Genomic DNA, 21,029 nt, shown 5'->3' with positions numbered 1-21,029 from the left:
GAACATCAAAGAGAAAAAGGGAAAATTACAGGTATTAGAATCACTAGAGGGGTTAAAGAAATAAACCACTCGCTCTTTGCTGATGACACTCTTCTCATTGGGGGAGCCTCTAGCATATTATCCAGGTGGTTTAAAAAAGTTATAAATGATTTCCTTTAAGTTTTAGGAGGCCTTCTTAATAATAAGAAATGCAGAATCTACACTTGGAACGTACCAATTAACATAATGCAGAGGATCTTACAAATAATGGATATCCCGGTTCAACTAAAATGGAACCATTTTACATAGCTTGGATTACCATTGGCAAAAGAAATGGTTAAGGTAGAGGTTTGGAACAAACAAATAGAAAAAATGAGGGGGAAAATTTAAAGTTGGGGAATGACGTGGCTAAATCTGGCAAGAAGATCAATATTAATCAAAGCACTCCTCTCAGCCTTGCTAATATATCAGTATGCCATAATTATGGCACTGGCAAGTGCACACAAAGAAATGGAATTAATTATTAGAGGCTTCTTATGGTAAGGAGGAAAGCAAGAATCCAAAAAATTTAGTCTTGTCTGATGGGATCAAGTGACTCTCCCATTTGAAAAAGGAGGTGTCTCAATCAGGATTCCAGGCTTAACAAACAATGCACTCTGGATCAAGTTAGTTTGGATAATCACAAACTCTTTTTCCTCTTCTCTGTACACCAAGTCCTGATGATGAGTCTTGCTCTAGACTCGAAACGTCGACAAAAAAGAAAAAGATGAACACTGTGGATTATCCGAATCCAATCTCTCAAAAACCACTCCACAGAAACCTGCAATCCAAAATAGTTTGGATAATGTTAAATGGAAAGGATCAACGATGGAGCAAAGCACTATCAAGGAAATACCTCAATTGGCAGTGGTCAAAGATTCTCACCGAAATAATCCCAGACCGTCCTTGTACCCAATTCTGGAAACTCATCAAAAAAATTATCCCACAAGTTGGAGACCAAATCTCCAAGAATTCGGGGAATGGGAAATCTACTTCTATTTGGGATGACAGAATCATGGGAGCAGCCCCTTTGAACCATCACCAAAATTTAAGAGGACTGAAAGAATGGATGTAGGAGAAAGGTACAACTTCATTATATTCCATCTCTGATTGGGAACAAAATGGCTAGACAGCTTGGAGAGTGCAGTCACTCCCAGACACACTGAAAAATCAGTGGGAAGAATTGCAGCTTCTATTTGTAGGAGCAGCCCCCATAAATAAAGAGAGCCAAGATAATTATATATGGGACCCAAATGGAGTAAAATTTACAGTAAAATCAGGCTACAACTTCCTACAAAATTACAACAATTATGAAAATTGGAACCTATGGACAGCAACATGGAAGAATGAATGCCTACCCACAATAATAAATTTTGCATGGACTTTACTAAAAGGAAAGATTCTTATAGCGGAAAATTTAAGGAAAAAATACTTCCAAGGCCCCTCCATATGCGTCATGTGCCAAAGAGAAGAAGAAAGTATTCAACACTTATTCCTGAATTGCATTATTGCAAGACAATACTGGAAGCAAATTATCAGTCCTCTAGAAATGAGCATTAACACAATAGAGCAACTAACAACTCTAAACAAAAATTGGGAGCAAAGTTACCCATATGCAAAGAAAAAAAAATGTCATAAGTCAAATCTGGAAGTGCCTTCCCTCCACTCTTTACTGGCATCTTTGGCTTGCCAGGAATAAGTGTATCTTCAAAGGCCAAAAGCCAAATATAGGGACCATTCTAGCTAAGACATGGGGTCAAATTTCGGAAATGATAAGTGCAAATGGAGTACCAAGTATGGATCTAAACAGTTTGCAGCAAGAAGAAAAGGATTCGTATTGCAAAGCGCTCATTGAAGGCTCTGCGAGGAGCCAATCCCTAAAGAAGGTAGGAGGAAAAATCAGAGATTGGAAGCTTCGTGGGAACGACATGGAGATGGAGGAATGGATCAAAATTCAAAGAAAACATATTCTCTTCTTCGATGGAGCTTCAAAGAACAACCCAGGAAGAGCAGGGGCAAGTGGATTAATTCTAGATCCGAAAGGGGAGACAATAGCAACATATGAATGGGGGCTAGGAACAATGACAAACAACAGGGCAGAGGCATACAGTTTGTTAATGGGTACCAATATCCTCAAAAAATATCAGTTAAAAGATCCTATAATAATTGGCGACTCAGCAATTATAATAGCAACAATGGAAGCAGGCAAAGACCTCAAAAATGTAGCATTAAATAAAATTAGACAACGAATTTTGGACAACATAAAGAATTTGGGGAATGTTGTCTTTAAAAATGTCCTCAAAACCCAAAATAAGGAGGCTGACTCACTGCCCAACAAGGCAGTGGACAGGAGAGTCGGAATGGTGAAAGAAAACCAAGACATTTATGAACAAGCAATCCCTTAATTTGTCCCCTCAGGAGGAATGGTCTAAGTCTCAAAGTATAGTTAATCACATCAAATCAATTGAATCAAGGAATCAAAATACAAATAAGAAGCAGGAGATACACCTGCACATAATAGGCAGAAAAATCTTAGTTAATCCTTCTCGTATAGTGAAGAAAATCCTCATAATGAAGAAAAGGATGCATTGCGACTGGAACTAGAGCAAAAATCATCTCCATGAACAGAACATAGTAGCTAAAGGTCATATCAGTCATGACAGTGGTCACTCTGATCTGAATAGAAATTCGGGCAAGCGCGGTAGTCAGGGGGATATACACGAGAAGGCCGAGATGAGTCATGAGCTCAGCATGCTTAGACAAGTCTATAAAAAGAATCACAAGCATAGGAACCTCCATTATCAGAGATAGCACTGGGAAATAGAAGTTAGAGAGCATCGAACTTCAAGAAAAAAAGAGTGCTTGGATTCTAAGGCTCGGGTAGGAGGCGTGCCAAGAGTGGTCAGCAACCTAAGGATCAATCTCAAAACGCAGGAGGTGAGCAAAGGTAAGCAAGCTGATAAAATTATCAAAGGAAATAATCACTGTAGAAATTGTTCTGTTATGCAAGCTGATACTAATTGCAAGGTTGTCATTGTGTTAAGAGTCTACAGGCCCCTATTTTCAGAGGCTCTGTTTCTCACCTTTTTTCAATCCACTCCTCCCATAACTCTTTCTTTTTAGCCCATTGATCTTCCTGATCCTGATCAGATCCAGGCTCATCCTAATAGAATATTGCACCATTGTTTTCTCAAACAGTGTGATCTCCCTATTTCGGCTCCAACCTCTATCATCCTTCATAACTGCGCTCTCGGTCCCTTGCAAAAATTTAGAGTAGCCACTGCGTTTTACTTTTGGTCAGTTCTCTCAAACTTCACGTGCCCCCTTAGCATCCCTTACATTTGTAATTTTTAGTTTATAAGGCCTGAGCCTATTACTCCTTGCTTGCCCATTCCTCAGAAGCAGATCAGCAAAGTCCCCAGTATCAGCAAGAGAAAGCAGTCTTATTGGAATACTGAAAGGAACTCTTCAAAAGAAAAGAAGAGAGACCAAAGAAATCTACTAGAAGGCCATCATAAAATAAAGCACAGACGCTATCAGTCCAAAAACCGAGAACAAAAGAGTAATATAGTTGACAGGCCAGCAAAGATGTCTTGCAACCCCTTAGAAAAAGTGGAAAAGAACGAGAGTTGTGCAATGTGTCGTGCCAACAGATTCATGATAGGTCGATTTATTCAAACACTCAAAGATCTTTGTTCAGATATGAAGAGCATAAATAACTACAAACAAAATGAAATTGAAAAACAAAGAGCAAATATTGAAGAGTTGAAGGACAAATGCAAGCATCTTGAGGATGCAGTTGACTACATCAACTCTCTGAACCAAAGCGAGCAGGGTGAAGCTTCCTCCAGATACAGTAAAAAGAAGGGACAGCAACAAGAGGACTCTGTGAACCAATTTTGGTGATCGTCATGCTTTCTTCCATCAATGCTTTGTAAATTTTGCTTGTTGCTTGGGTAGTTTGTCAGACAATATGTGTTTTTAATTTTCAGTACTTTAGAAACAAGGTCTCACATGAAGAGGTAGGGACTGCGTTCCCCTTTTGTTCCTCTAGTAAAGACCTTTTGCAACTGGAATGTAATAGGACTTAGTCCTTCTTCTGTTCATTTTATAATATAAAAATAACCAACCATGTTAAAAAAAGAAGTAGGTAATCATTTGCTAATATAAGAGATTAACATAAATAACTTCATTCAATGAACATAAAGCACAATAATGGTTATTATTTATTAAGTAAAGTCTTTCAGTAGAAATCACATAAAAGAAATTATGTTAACTATTGCATGTTCAGTTAATAGTTAAATTGGACAATGCTATTAATTTTGCTTTAAATAATTAAAATTAAAAAATACAACCAAGTTATATTGCTAATAACAAGCTAATACTAATATTGTATTGTATACAAATCTTTGAATAAGATCTAAATTAACATTATTATATCTGCCCTAAGCATGTATTAGACATCCAATCTTTCTTTTGACTGGGTATTACTTTGGTTTTTTACCAAAATAATTTGTATCTTCTCCATTATTTAACATTATGGATTGAATTTTATTAATATTTAAAATTATTTATCTCCAATATAATTGGTTCAAATCTTAGCAAATAGATTATTAGAGTCTTGCCCTACCAAAGACTAATAATAAAAAAATGAAATCTTATTAACCGTTAATTAATTAAAATGTAACTTAGTTATTTTATAATATTGAGATTACTTTTATAATAAATATTATTAATTAACAAATTCAAATAAATATTGTTAGTTAACAAGTTTATAATTGTATTACTTGAATTAAAACAATTTATTCATAAACAAATAAAATGAGATAAATTCATTAATAATTAAGTGAAAATTAATTCAAACCATAAATTGATTATCCACCTTCACAATGTAGAACTACAATTAGCAGTAAGTGGTTCTAAATACCTCAATTTACCAATCAGTAAAACCTAAATTAACTGAAGTCAATCTTTAAACTAACTTGAATTCAATATATTTACTTTAATTTAACTATATTTAAACTAAGTGATGGGTACTAGCTACTATATAGCACTAGTTTTAAACTTTAAAAGAGGATTTATTATATCCATGCACTTATGGATTCCACCTTAATTGTTTTAAAGATGTTTTCTAATTTAGAACTTTATAATATGATAAAATACTTTATCAATGATTGTCTTTATTTTACAACTTTATAATATAGCACATTTATAAAGGAGTGATGTTTTCTAATATAATCATTGTTTTCGTGTAAGGTGAGTATAAATGCTTTTGGGACATTGATTTCTTTCATCATTGATTATGTGGATGTATGTGTTTTTCTTAAGTAGGCTTGACTCACAAGGATTTGAACCTTGGCTTCACCTGTGGGATTCGAACCTTGAATCTCATGGTTTATCTAATACTTTATGGGTTGTGGGTGTATATCTGTAGAATAATAACTAGTTTTATAATTATTGATGCAATTATAATTTTTTATTTTTTTTATATTGGTTGTTAACATTTATTTGTAATAATGTGTAAGTTTTAACATATTATGATCGTTATATGAATGGGGGCAATTAGAAGGTAGTCGTGTTTGCTACTATGTTAGTTGATTAGATAAAAGGTGAATATGATTGCTTGGTTGGTATTCCCTTCCTCCTTGAGGGTACATGTTTTGTAGGTCATCATGTCTCAAAAAACAATGAAATCTATCTATTTTTTGGTGTCATTAAATTATTTTTAAGACTATGAAATCTCCTATCTTCATATGTTATCCCACATTGGTTGTTGTTTGGGTCAAATAATTTTGTATTAGGCCATATTTGAATTGTGCCTGCAATTATAAAATCGCAGGTGCTCTTAAATGTATGTTATCCCTTTGAACATTGGTTGATAAGTGGGTGACCATGTGTCAAACAACCATGGGATATGTTTATCTTATGGAATTATAGAATCACTTTTATGACCATAAAATACTCCTCTATTGTATGTTATCCCGCATTATTTGTGAATGTTGATCCACAAAAACATAAAAGAGAGTATTCTATCAAGGCCACAAATTCACCGAGAAAATAGTGGAAATTATGGCATGATTTTTGCCAAAATCTGGCAATCTTTTTGGGAAATCTAGGTTGCAGTTGTCAAACTTCAGGATTTTGGGTGCCCATGGAGTTTTGATGATTTTGAATCCATTTCCACTATCAAAAAAATAATTCAAACACTCCTATGATCATATTTTTTGAAAAAAATAAATTGCTAGATTCTAGCAAAAATAACTTTCTAGGCGAATTTGTGGCCTCGGTAAACAATGCCCAACATATCAGTGCCAACATATTTAATGGTCCCTTGAACTACACTTTTAAATGCCCGTATATAATCTTTGTCACCTAGTAATACATGTGCTTCTAACCTTGATTATTTTGCATTTTGCTACTTTACATGTTCTTCCTTATGTTAAAATGGGCGACGAAGGGATTTAACCATACTTCTGAATTTTGTGATCTTTGGAAGCCTTGGCATCCTATTGTGGAAATTTTTTTTAAGTCATAAGTGTTCCACTAGTAGCCTATCATGAAGGGAGGGGCCCTATCCCATCAAATGTCAATATAAACCTACAAGATCACTAGAAAAATGAAGCTATCAACAATTAAAGGAAAATTGGTTGTGCAACAAACCCTAGGGGGACAATCACCATGATTCTAGAGATTTTGTAGGTAAATATAGGCCTCGTATTGAGGAGGTTTCTCCTCACATTTTTTATAAAAGATAAAATCCTATAAAGGATGCCTACTTTTTTTGGAGAAGAGAGCCATATTGTTACTTTGCATATTTTTAGCTTTTACATTTCCATTTTATGTAATGATAGTTTTCTAAATTAATGAAAAGTCATATCTTTTTGCAAGTTTCTGAATTGATTTTGTTTGAGGTTCCTCAGTACCTGGGGAAGAGTGTTGGGTAATTTAATTTTTTATTATTACTTCATTAAATTATCGAACAGGGTTTTTTTACTTGTGAAGTGTATGTGCACAATATATGCTAGGATTTTGCTTTTAATCAAAATATGAAAACTAAATGTGAGTTGTAAATCTTAATTTATTCAAGACTAATTATTATTAAGTGTACATACATGTTTTTCTATAAGACCTTTTGAATTGAGATAAAATTGAAAACAACTTATGCTGGAATGCAAGTAATCACATCAAACTATTCTATGGGCAGGAATTGAAAAGTTAAACTATTGAAGGGATTGAGAATTTATGTTATTGATCTAAATTGAAGGCTATTCTATTGAACATAATTGAAAGTTTGTGATATTCAACTTGAAATAAATCTATTCTACTTAACTTGAAATGAAACTACCTTAAGTGCTTTGAAATCAATTATATTCTAAGAACGCATAAGAAAATCTAACTATAAAGCAGAATTGAAACTAACTTCAAAGGATATAATTGAATTAAAAATCAGTGATCTAAACTAAAAGTCTTTACATATTACTATTGTGTGCATCTTTAATGATAACCAATCCAAACACTACATTAAATCTCAGACTAAGCAAGGAATTTAAAGAAACAAACTAATAAAAGAAATGTTTTTGGTGTTTTTATATTTAATGTTGAGCGCTCAACCTGTTGCAATCAAAGTGATAATGAATAAACTATTCATGAAAACATAACATCAACCAAACTAAAAGGCATATAAGTAATTGAAAACCAATTTAAAAGAATGACCAAAGAAGAATGAAATCAAACACTACTAGACTATCTCACAACTTGTTAAGGGGTCCTCCTAGTGAGCGCGAGGCGTGAAAACTCAAATAAATAAATTAGATCACCAATGCATTTGTATAGGAACGGAATAATTGCATTTTCTAGAATAAAGCCTCATAAATTAATAATAATTATAGAGGTAAAAACTTGATTATCTTTGCTTTAGATCGATGCATTTTATACTATTCTTTAGCCAATAGTTTCTAAGAAAAAAACGCCGAGAGGCAAGTTCCTCAGTCGACACTTAAGTTTCCTAATTAAACAGAAATAATATTCTTCATGATTTGCTACCAGGAGAGAAAATCATGAAGGTTCTCGATCAACAGATATCAACACATCATCATCTTCAAAGCTTGACTCTCGCTCGCTTGATTCCACACTTAATTTATGATGAAATTGATTCCCTTGAAGCCTGTCATGCAAACAGACTATGCTTTACTTTTGCTTTGACAAATCAAATTCTCAAATTTTATGATCTTTCAAGTAAGCATGATAAGTGGATATCCTTGCATTAGACATTTGGCACTTATCCATGTATCCTGTTTGTCTCCAAATTCTTGAGAATCTGCTCAACCTTAGACTTAAGTGTAGAAATTCTGATTAGCTATGGAAAAAGTACATTTCGATAGCTAAAGCAATATTTTAATAAATTTCACAAAGAAATAACAAATTATGAATTATGAATGGATGGTATCTTATGTTATTGCCCTAGATGACCTTACAACTTGTAGATATAGCAAAAAAATATATGGAATAAGTGAAAAGAAAGGGAAAAAGGGTGTCAAAATGAGGACAATTTAGGGATCCAACATCCTGCTACGTTGAATATGTTTGAAGTCCTCATGCACAAAATTGAAAAACTGAATGGATTTCCTGTCAGTGAACCATCTTTGATGCTTGGATCAAAACATCCAAGTTTTTTGATGTCCTTTTACTCTGTACATTCAGCGACCACTAGGGCTTCCTCATCAAAAGCTTTCCTTGTAACTAGTTAACTTTCTGTCTAAGACCCTTGTTATTTGCCTTAAGTTTTTGGCTCTTTTTATACCAGTAACACATCCTTAGCAACATGTTCTCATTCGGAGCTTTCAAAACTTCATTTTCATTTTTTATATGTCTATTCAACAACTCCAATTCATAAACTTTTGTTTTAAGGCATCAACAGTGTTTTGGTCTTTATGAGAAGTACTAGGATCGGTCATAGGAACATCAGAATGTAAAGGATATTCATAAAACTCAGTTTCTATAGGAGAATTTACCTTTTGTTGCATCCTTTGTTCTAGATTCTCTAAGTAATTATAGACCTATTGTTGAGAAATATTGATCTCAAGAGTCTTTCTTGTTGGACTTTGATAAGATGGAGGTTCTGCTATCACCTCCATCTCAACATTGTCTCATTCATCCATATCGATGATCTCTGGAGGTCCTCGAATTTTCTTCTCATATAAACGCTTATAAATCCTTTTTCTTCTCCTTAGTTTTTGTTTGGGATCATTATTTTTTATATAATTTTCCTTTTGTTTCCTTGTTTCTACATTTCTCTTTGGTTCTCATTTACCATCTCTAGTTGTTTTGCAAGTTCACTAGATTCCTTTCTTCTAACATATTCTGTTAGCCCCCTATACTATTAGTGTAGCCCCTTATTATTATTAGTACAACCCCCTTATTATATTGATGTACCCATATAGTGCTCATATTGTTACTATTGTGCCCCATAAGAAGCCCACTATTGTTATTATTGTGCCCTTACATTATTATTGTTATGTCGGCTTTAATTATGTTATGACCCCTTAGACTCCTATATATAGAAAGGAGGTCTTTTCATTTGTATCATCGAAGAATTTTTCATTTATGTAATGTAAAGGAGGTTTCTCCCTCGAAGAGGCTGAATTCTAAGGCGTTGATCTATCTTTTCTATCTTTTCTTGAGCTGGTTTCATAACATTTGGTATCGGAGCTTTGCATTCTAGGGTTTCGCTGCTCCAAACAGGTCATCGTGGAATTTTCGCTATAACTTTTTTTCTGTGACGTTTCAGAAGTCACAACAAAAACCCATTTGAGAAGAAATTACGCTGAACATTGGGTCCGAATTTCAGAGCTTTTCGCGTGATATTTGCGGAGATATGATCTGAGGAAGTTGGTCTTTTGTAGACTCCTGAATTACATTCAAAACAGGTGACCTGGGGAAAATCGTCATAACTTTCTCTGTGGGAATCAGATTGAAATTTCGTAAGAAGGTATAGAAAGAGGTCAGAATTTAGTTTCTTGTATATCTTTTTTAAAACCAAAGATCAAAAATTTTACACGTGGTACTTCATACAAGTTCACTCTTCTAGAAAGGTCTATAATCAGGTCATCTTGGGAGATTGTGCATAACTCTTTCTTGGAGAATCCAATTTGGATCAGACTGGTGGAATTGGAAAGATGACACAGAGAGCTACTATATGTCACAAATTCAGAACTAGATGATTGGAAATTACAGAGTTACAGTCGTTTCAAGATCGAGGTCCTAGAATCAAGAAAAATCAAGATGAGGAAGTTTGATGCAAGGATCTGGTAAATTGGATACTTCAGATGGAGCAATATTTTGATCTACATGGTGTACCACTGTTAAAAAAGGTATGTATTGCATCTTCATATTTAGAACCAGATCAATTTTTATGGTATAAAGGGCTTTGTTCTCGTAAACAACTTGTTACATGGTCAATTCTCACGGAGGAAATGATAGCACATTATGAGGATACGAAGAGCAACACCTTCTTTAGAGAAACACCACAACAATTGGAAAGAGTAAAAGGGATTTGTGACATATTGGAAAGTAAAATTATAGCAACAAGGAAGTCTACCCCTCACAACTATAAATATGGAAGTGTTGTTTCTCCTAGCCTTCCACAACCTACAAGGGTTACACCACAACAATTGGAAGAAAAAAGAGAAAAAGGGCTTTGTTACAATTGTGATAGCAAATGCACTAAAGGTCATAAGTGTGCTGAGAAGAAATTATTTTATATAGAATATGAAGAGGAGGAAGAAAAGGATCAAGAAACATCAAAAGAAGAAGATATACACCAGGACCCCACCCCAGAAAAAGAAGAAATGAATCAGACCATATCTTGTAAAGCATTGGCAAGAATTACCACTCCTCAAACTCTCAAGATAGAAGGACATATCAAGAAGAAAAAGGTGCAAGAAGTGAAAGATCACACCAAGAAAGAAGAAATGAATCCAACCATACCTTGTAATTCATTGGTCGAAATTACTACGCCTCAAACTATCAAGATAGAAGGACATATCAAAAAGAAAAATGTTCAAGAAGTGAAAGATCACATCGAGCATCAAGAAATGAATCCGAACATATCTTGTAAAGGATTGGAAGAAATTACCACTCCTCAAACTCTAGAGATAGAAGGACATATCAAGAAGAAAAAGGTTCAAGCAGTGAAAGATCACACCAAGCATCAACAACAAGTTCTCCAAATTTTAAAGGATAACGCCACTTCAGTGCAAAATCAAACGAAACAAAAGGTAGATCAAAATTGTAGTGAAAAATGTTTTGATTGGGTATTTTTACTGCTACATCTCAAGCAAGCTATTTATGAGAAGGAAATGTTGGCAATACTACATGCACTTAAAAAATGGCGACCTTACCAAATTGGAAGACTCTTCAAGGATGAGGATATGGAAGCATTGTTTTGTGCTATTTCTATTATCCAACTGGATTGGATAAAAGAAGCAAAGTATGAATGGAATATGGACGAAGAAGTATGGCCACTTATTCAAAAGTTGCAAAAGATCCCAATTCAAACAATATTGCCAGAAATTGAAGAGGTAGGAAAAATCATATTGGAACCTGGAGCAGTCACAGAAATAAGAACCTGACAGCTACGAAATCGATCAATTTCAGAGTATCTCATCAAGTGGAAGAACTTACCCGCTGAAGATTCCACATGGGAGGACAAGAATTTTATACAGAAGCATCAAGAACTACTCAAGCGTTGAGGACAACACTTTCTGAAGGAGAGGGGTATGTTAGCCCCCTATACTATTAGTGTAACCCCTTATTATTATTAGTACAACCCACTTATTATATTGATGTACCCATGTAGTGCCCATATTGTTACTATTGTGCCCCATAAGAAGCCCACTATTGTTATTATTGTGCCCTTACATTATTATTGTTATGTCGGCTCTAATTATGTTATGACCCCTTAGACTCCTATATATAGAAAGGAGGTCTTTTCATTTGTATCATCGAAGAATTGTTCATTTATGTAATGTAAAGGAGGTTGCTCCCTCGAAGAGGCTGAATTCTAAGGCATTGATCTATCTTTTCTATCTTTTCTTGAGCTAGTTTCATAACATATTCTCTTTTGTTTTTCTTTTTAGCTTCATTCAGAAATTGACTGAGGGGAGCATCCCCTTTTATCTCTTTGTGTTTCTTGAAAGATTTCAGGATCCCATGAAGTTCCTCTTCTGTCACAGGCTTATACAACATCTCATTGTCGGCATCGTTGAACATTTGGGGGGTCAGCTCTATACCCCACAGAATGTCGCGGAAAGCAGCATCATGCCTTCTGTTGTACTGCTTCCTAAAATAGTTAACAGCCTCCCTAGTGATGTCTTGCTGAGATACAAAGGAATCTCCGACTTCATTTTTTATATTCCAAATGTGATTTTTGTCACGTCGGGCACTTGCATACTTGTGGAAAAACTTGGTATTTTTGTCGCCTTCCTGAAGCCAAGTAGCTCTGCTTTTAAGCCGCCAGAATGTTTCTTCTTGTTTGAGGAGCTCGAATTTTTTCCTTTCAAGGTCGTGAATTCTGCATTTCATAGAAAAGGAGAGGGAGGTAGAATCTGCATTTTTCAGAATGAGATCCAATTCCTGTTGAATAGAAATCATCAGCATTTTTCCGCGTCTCCCAATTCTTTACGGACCTCTTTATAATTGCCATTTTGTCACGAAAGGTAAGGAAAGGCGAAGAAGCAGATTGAGAAGACATCTCTTTCCAAGCTTTTACAATGAGCTCATTGAAGGCTGGATCCTGTAGGAGAGATCGATTGAACTTAAATGGATATCCTTTTTGAAACCCCTTCTCAATCCAAGATAGCATTATAGGTCTATGGTCTGACACTAAAACATTCTCCACAGAAGATCGAGGCATGCCAAATTTGTCTATAAGGCTGATATGCACCAGAAAGTGATCAATCCGTTTTGCGATGTATGCCTTATCAGACCTGCCATTCGACCAGGTAGGCTTCATTTCTCCAGGGACAACGTCCACCAAATTCTTGTTTAGGAGATAGTTCTTTATGCAGTCTGCAAGTGAGTCTGATTTCCTGCATTTCCCCCAGCATTCGTCAGAGCTCAGAGTAAAGTTTAAGTCACCGGCAATGATTAATTGATCTATATCAAGAATCTCTGAGGTAAAAAGTCTCCCCCAGAATGGAGCTCTGTTTTTATAAGGCACATAGATATTAAGGATATTGATAGGAGAGTCTTTTCCCTTGATGGAAGCAGAAATGATAATCCCCGCAAAGCATTTGTATGCTTTAGCTCTAATCCGAGCAGGATCCCAGAGAGTCGCGAGACCTCCCGAAAGCCCATTTGCCTCAGTAGCTACCATATACCAAGATGGTAACAACTTCCTGAAATATGAGACAGATGCCTCGCAGCTATGCATTGTTTCTTGGATGAGAATGATCCCAGGTCTAGAGAGATGGAAAAAGCGCTTCAGCGTTAGAAATTTGGGGTCAACGCCAAGGCCCCTGATATTCAAGGATATGATGTGAGTCATTTAGATGACTCGCCAGCCACCTGTGCTCTAAGAGGCTGAGGATCCGGAAGACCATAAATAGGGACTTCAGTTAAAGAAAGATTCCTGACTCCACTATCGGTGACAGTGGTTCTCCCTCTGAAGTGTCTGCTGCCTCCGCGGGACTTTTTCCGGACAGTAATATTCTTCCCCGATTCCGGACTGATGATGGGAATAGCCTGTAGCCTAGGTTTATGAATAGTTAGGGGTTCAAGTTCAAGAGATTTTCTGCTAAGGAGGAAGTCCAGATCGCTATCAGACTGATTGATAGGCGAAGAGATGGGGGAGTTAACAGGGGTGACGGAAGGACAAGGGGCTTTTCCTTTAGACAGGGAGGGAGGATTTTTATCAGGTGAAGGGGGGGAAGAAGAGATGGGGATGGGAATTGATCCAAAAGAGAAATCAGTAGCATTCAGGGGAGCAGGGGAAGGGATCGCAGCATCGTTACGAGGTTCAGGGATAGGGCGGCAGTGGAAAGCCGGGGGCTGTCTGGGAAGCTACCAGGCATAGAAAAAATAGGAGGGTCCTGTGAGGAGGTCCTAGGGATAGAAGGATCGGGAAGATGGTCGTCCAATAGGTCAGTGGAAGATAAGTTGGCCGAAGGAGGGAAACTATGAACCTTTTGACGGAGGAACCTGTGTTTAAAGCGCTTATGCTTAGGAGAGTTTTTGATCAGATGGCCTATCTTATGACATGCAGCACATCTAAAAGGAATGCCACGGAAATCCAACCTCTGTTTTATTATCTGGTCCCTCCAGTCAATTTCAATATATTCTGGGAAACCCCCTTTGTAGAATTTTTCTATGAGGACCCAGGCAATCCTTTTATCCTTTTCACCCAAAACCCAGGGATCAACATAGATGAATCGGCCCAGGGCGTTGCCAATCTCCTCAAGAGATTCCTTAGACCATAGTTCTAAAGGAAGATTTGGGAGCTTAGCCCATATGAGATTGTTGGAAGGAGTATTTTTCAGTGGGTCGAACCCGATATACCATCTGTAGAGTGTAAGGAAACTTCTTTTAAACACCCAAGGTTTCTTCAGAATGGCATCGGCATCACCTGCAGCAAGGAAGTGAAAGCAATACCATTCTTTCATAAGATTAGAAATAACAGGGATATAACCTATAACAGGCTTCCAGTGAATGGCTATCCATTGTCGCATGTCTGCATCATTCATGGCAGGGAAGTGCCATCTGCCAATGAGGGCAAGGTTTTGGAGGCTTTCAATCCTTTCTGTAAGGTGGGTGCTGTCAATTTTGATTGTTGTTGGCGGGGCAGAAGTCTTTGCTGGGATGTGCGACTTATTATACCAGATATGAGGAGGATTATCCTTTTGCTTCGACATGCCTTTTCTATTAGAGGGGGCTGGTCTCCAATCACTTTTGCAATGAGCCGGTTTGACGGCCACCTCAGCCAAAGTATCTTGCCAACCGTCATGTGAGATGGCATGCTCCCATGCCAATTCAGCCTCCATAGCGGCTTTTATGAGGGCCTTGGTGGCAGTCGAGTCAGAACCACCCTCCATGCGTAGCCAAAAATCTTTCCTTGGATTTGGCACGTATGAGGATAGAAGAACAGAAGAGGGTGGTACAGAGACCCTTTATTGTAAAGGGAGGATGAGGGTTGTACTGACACCTGAGGAAAGATATAGAATGATCAAGAGTAGGTGAATAAAGCACAAGAAACGCCTATAGGAATAAATGCAAGTACATGGGCAGGTGATGATCAGCTGAGAATGTCAGATGTGAAGAAGAAGGTTCGTCATCAGGCCTCCAGATCAGCATCTATAGGATATGGCAGAGATATGGAATTGAATTCAAGAACAGTTCCAGGCATGTGAGGATCAAATTATCGATTCCCACAATCGTTTGAAAATTCAAACGCCGGGTAAATCGACGCCGAGTGAATTCCGACCATCGTTTCCGGCAGGGAGGAAGCGGAAAAACATTACAGAACTCTGTGAGAGCTCGAAACCATGACCTCTGAGAAGAACAAACTACAGAGCAGAAGATTCATTACATGCAAAACAGCAGCAATAGAAATGAAGGATGCACCACCATTCACCTATCCTAAATCTGACATCTTTACACGGCTTGTAGAAAACTATGAGGTTCCTAAATTTGTGCAAGAGTGCTTTTATCATCATAACGCTCCAGGAAAAAAACCAGAAAATGGAAAGTTCAGCAGAATGATGATGCACTCAGAATAGCAATAATTCTAGAATAAAGTACGAGAAAGAAACATGGAGAGGAGGGAGATTACAGACCTGGACAGCGGGCGCGAGCGACCATGACCACGTCCAAGAGCGCTAGAGAACACGGGTAGAAAAACCAGTTCATCGTCGATTTGCAGAGTCCCCCACTGCAGGAGAGGGGACGATACGGAACGAGGCCGAGAAAAAAACTCCCGGGGAGGATTAAACCAACGATTTATAAGATTTCAATCGACGTAGGAGTAGGCATGCATGCCGACATGTGTCCTGTCTGTGTTGAGCATGAGGGCGAGGTGTGCGAAAAGGAGAGAGAACGGTGAGAACGGTGGCATCTCCTGCTACGTGCTAGCTCTGTAGCTGAAGGAGGGCTAGAACGTGGCTAGAGGGGGATTCCAGTGGTCAGCCGCTCATTGAGCCTGGAATCGGTGACTGCAGACTGCTGGTTGGCTAACTTCTCTCCGGTGGCAGCTAATTGGCGTGTTAGTGGACCACTCAATGGGCCTGTGAGGCGGATGCTGTTGATTGCTCGATCCTTGTGAGGCGAATGCTGGTTGGACCCGGTTATGGCGCTCCCGTCGTCCCGAGTCACTCCCGCTCCCGTCGCTCCTGCTCCTGTCGCTCCTCGACCACAAACCGGAATTGATAATATTGTTGAGCCTAAAAGTTACTAGGTTCTCGATAATTCATTGGTATGTGAGCTTCAGAGGTTTTGGAGATATATGTAGGATTCTAAATTGTAACCAATGTGGACATACATTTACCATATATTATATGGTTTGAAAACTATATTAAAACCAAAATTAGGCTTTAAAAATATATTAAATCCAAAATTGGGAGTTCGTGGGTTTTGAACCTAAAACCTCCCCAACAACAAATATCTTAATATGATTGTTGCTACCATTATGCCAAACACACAATTTATCTTATCCACTCTCACACTTTTTCTATAAATTGCTATTCAGATGGTTCGAGGGGAACCAGGGAGAACACATGAGAGAGGAGGGTGCATGCAAGCCAATACAAACATGAATCTCAAGAATATTCTAGGAATATTCTTAAATCATATATTAAAGAATATTTTAATGGATTATTTTAAGTATATTCTCATTTTTGTGGAATCTTGAATATTCTATAGGGGTCCAGAGATGATGGTGGTGGAATATAGTTGAGTTTATACGCATTTTGCTTAGAAATTTGCAAGGATTTCATTGGTGCAGTCAGTTTTTGTATCCGAGCATTATATTTCATAGTTCATGGCAGCAACTCACCTTCTTCATTAATTGTTGGGCACAAAGTTCGAGACAAGAATGTGCCTTTTAGGAGTAGGTCATGTTTAGAGTCAAAAGTCTCAGGAGGACGAGAGGAACTTGTTATTGTTGTGATTGTTGTCATTTGAGCAGTCAAATTTCAAATCAGTCCCAGGAATGGAGGTATAATTATGTATTTTTCCATGTAGTAACTTTCCTTTCTTTTTTATGAGATGAATGAAGCGGCCTCCCATTACTGAAACAGGGCCCAGAGAGGTAGACCACATTGGACGAACTCCATTACCAAACATTGTGTGCATTTTATTTATGGTCTCCTTTATGTTGTTTCTCATTTAAGTGTTTGCATAAATGGTTTTTACATGCTCTTTCATGCAATTCTACCAACATCACGTGAAGAAAATATCTTGTGTAATTCTGGTAAATCAGAGGTTCTGGATCAACTGTCAATGTTCCAAAGAAAATATCTAATGGGGAGGATGTGGCAGTAACTTCCATATTTATGAAAATATTTATATTGTACCCAAACTGTCTTATTCAAGGTATGGGAATAATGCAATTAAAATACTTATAGGGTCTGAAAAAAGTTTCTAATCTAACTACAATTGGAAAATATGACACAAAATCCATAAAAAAAGATGAAACTTATGAAGGAAAGTGAAAGGGAAAAGCATTAAAAAGTAAGGGTGGTTGGTTGAGAGACAAAGAGAGAATAAGGTGTACATATAGGAGCAAGGGTGGAGGAGGCTCTTGTAGGGAAAGGAAAATTGTGAACTAGAGAAACCCATGGAAATAGAAACTCGACCACAAAAGGGTTCAAAGATTGTGGCTCTTAATAAAAGGTAGAAAAAAACCTTGTGAGACAAAAAAACTTGTGTTTAACTATGAATCACTTGATTTGGTGAGATAGTTTAGTGTTAAAGTCTTTAACATGAAGTAGAGGCTAGATATTTCTAAGGAATTTTTATTATACAACCACAAAAAGAACTGAAAAGGGGGAAGTATTGAGGAACGTCTGAATAAGAGGACTCCATTTCTGTTGTGAAATCCCATAATGGAAACATGGTGAATGATAGTAGGTTGTGTTGGGTCCCTATAATACTAGTGATTACCACATTACTATTGTAGTTATACCCCTTATTTATATTGTTGTGCCCCTATTACCCCCATATTGTTATTTATGTGCCCCTTAGAATCCCTCTATTGTTTATTATGTGGCTTTATATTATTATTGTTAGGTCGGCTGGATTATATTGTGACTCCTTAGACTCCTATATATATAAAGGAGGTTTTGTCATTTGTATCATCCAAGAATTGTTCATTTATGTAATGTAAAGGAGGTTGCCCCCTCGAAGAGGTTGAATTCTAAGGCGTGGAACAAAGCCTATATGAAGAACAAATAAATCCGACCATATCTTGTAATGCATTGGCGGGAATTACCACTCCTCAAACCATCAAGATAGAAGGACAAATCAAGAAGAAAAAGGTAATAGTGTTGATTGATTCAGGAAGCACCCACAATTTTATTCATTGTAGGGTAGCAAAAGAATTGAATTGCTTCCTATATCCAGCACCAGAGTGTCAAGTGATGATTGCAAATGGAGGAACAATAATTTTTTCTGGAAAGTGCCATAATATCAAGCTATCCATGGGAGAATATGTATTGACTAGCCCAATGCTTTCCATTCCAATGGGAGGTGCTGATGTTGTACTAGGAGTCCAATGGCTACAATCCTTGGGTACAATAGCTTTTAATTTTCAAGAACTTTTCATGAAATTTTCTGTGGAAGGAAAGGAAGTTGAATTAAGGGGTATTGCAGGGAAACCAGGAAAGATAATCAGCTCTAATGGCATGACAAAGCTTCTAAAAAAGGAGCAAAGAGGTGTCATTGCACAATTATGTTCGCTAGATGTTTCCACATTGGAATCATCTATTTCTCCAGATCTCCAAAAAGTCCTGGACAATCATTCCAAGGTATTTGAGACTCCCAAAGGTCTCCCACCTATGCGTGATCATGATCATGCTATTCATCTGATTCCAGGAAGTGTTCCTCCAAACATCAGGCCGTACAGATATCCATATGTCCAAAAAAGTGAAATTGAACATATGGTTGCAGAAATGCTAGAGGCTGGTATAATTCAACCGAGTCAAAGTTCTTTCTCAGCTCCAGTAGTATTGGTGCACAAGAAGGATGGATCATGGCGCATGTGTCCAGATTATAGGGAGCTCAACAAGCTCACTATTAAAGATAAGTTCCCCATTCCTGTCATTGATGAATTACTGGATGAATTGCATGGATCAATTTACTTCACCAAGTTGGATCTTCGTTCGAGATATCATCAAATCAGAATGAAGATTGAAGACATTCCGAAAACGGCATTTAGAACTCATGAGGGTCATTATGAATTTTTGGTCATGCCTTTTGGCCTTACCAATGCACCTTCAACATTTCAAGGTTTGATGAATTCAATTTTCAAACCATTCCTTAGAAAATTTGTGTTAGTATTTTTTGATGATATACTAATCTACAACAAGTCTTGGAAGGAGCATGTTGAACATGTTGACAAGGTGCTACAACTATTGGAGGAGAAACAATTATATGCAAAAAGATCCAAATGTTTCTTTGGAGTCCAGGAGGTGGAATATTTGGGTCATATTGTATCTCATGAAGGAGTTAAGATAGACCCTAGCAAAATTAAAGCCATTAAGGAATGGAAAATTCCCACATCCATAAAGCATCTGCGAGGATTTCTTGGGTTGACAGGGTATTATCGCAAGTTCGTTAAGAATTATGGGAGAATAGCAGCACCTCTAACAACATTATTGAAGAAATATTCATTTTCATGGACTCCGGAAGCAACAAAGGCCTTTAAACATCTTAAAGAGGCAATGTGCAAAGCACCGGTCTTAGCTACACCGGACTTCACAAAAACCTTTATTGTGGAATGTGATGCTTCAGGAAATGGAATTGGTGCTGTTTTAATGCAAGATGAAAGACCCATTGCTTTTGAAAGTCGTCCAATCAAGGGAAAGTTTTTAAGCAAAGCTATTTATGAGAAGGAAATGTTGGCAATACTCCATGCACTTAAGAAATGGCGACCCTACCTAATGGGAAGACACTTCAAGGTAAAAACGGATCATGATAGCCTTAAATACTTTTTAGAACAAAGATTATCCTCTGAAGAGCAACAAAAGTGGGTCACAAAGATGTTGGGTTATGACTTTGAAATCATCTACAAAAAAGGGAAGAAAAATGTGGTGGTAGATGCACTCTCAAGAAAGGATGAGGATATGGAAGGATTGTTGTGTGCCATCTCTATTATCCAACCAGATTGGATAAACGAAGCAAAGGAGGAATGGAAGAATGACGAAGAAGTGTGGGCACTTATTCAAAAGCTACAACAAGATTCCAGTAATTCTAATACATTTAGCTGGAAAAATGATTCGTTATGGTACAAAGATCGCTTATACCTCTGTAAGAATTCCAAGCTAAAACAAAAGATTCTTATGGAATTGCACACTTCTCCCTTAGGAGGGCACTCGGGATTTTTAAAAACTTACCACAGGGTTAAGAAGGAATTTTTTTGGGATGGCCTTAAATCAGATATTCAAAAGTTTGTGGTGGAATGTTTGGTTTGCCAACAAAATAAAGTTGAAACGATTAAGACACCGGGTCTATTACAACCTTTATCCATTCCAAGCCAACGTTGGGAGGAGGTTTCAATGGATTTTATCACAGGTTTACCCAAGTCTGAGGGAACGAGTGTCATCATGGTGGTAGTTGACAGACTTACCAAGTATGCACACTTTTGTGCATTATCACATCCATTTAAAGCCAGTACAGTTTCTACTGCATTTATGGAAACAGTTCAAAAGCTACATGGAAACCCAAAGATTATTGTAAGTGACAGAGATCCCATTTTCACTGGAAATTTTTGGACAGAATTATTTTCTTGTCTTGGTACTCAG

General features: G+C 37.2%; 1 protein-coding gene across 1 annotated transcript; it reads right to left on the bottom strand.

The window, feature by feature from the left end:
- Positions 1–12,574: 12,574 nt before the first annotated feature.
- LOC149261236 (uncharacterized) lies at positions 12,575–13,450 on the bottom strand. Its single transcript, XM_089368231.1, has one exon. It carries the CDS (start codon positions 13,448–13,450, stop codon positions 12,575–12,577), a length of 876 nt encoding a protein of 291 aa, XP_089224357.1.
- Positions 13,451–21,029: the final 7,579 nt, after the last annotated feature.

The sequence above is a fragment of the Pinus tabuliformis genome, chromosome 6 (assembly GCF_031772625.1).
Source record: "Pinus tabuliformis cultivar Carrire ecotype Pingquan chromosome 6, CPIR1, whole genome shotgun sequence".
NCBI lineage: Eukaryota > Viridiplantae > Streptophyta > Pinopsida > Pinales > Pinaceae > Pinus > Pinus tabuliformis.
This window is presented reverse-complemented; position numbering and strand designations above follow the sequence as displayed.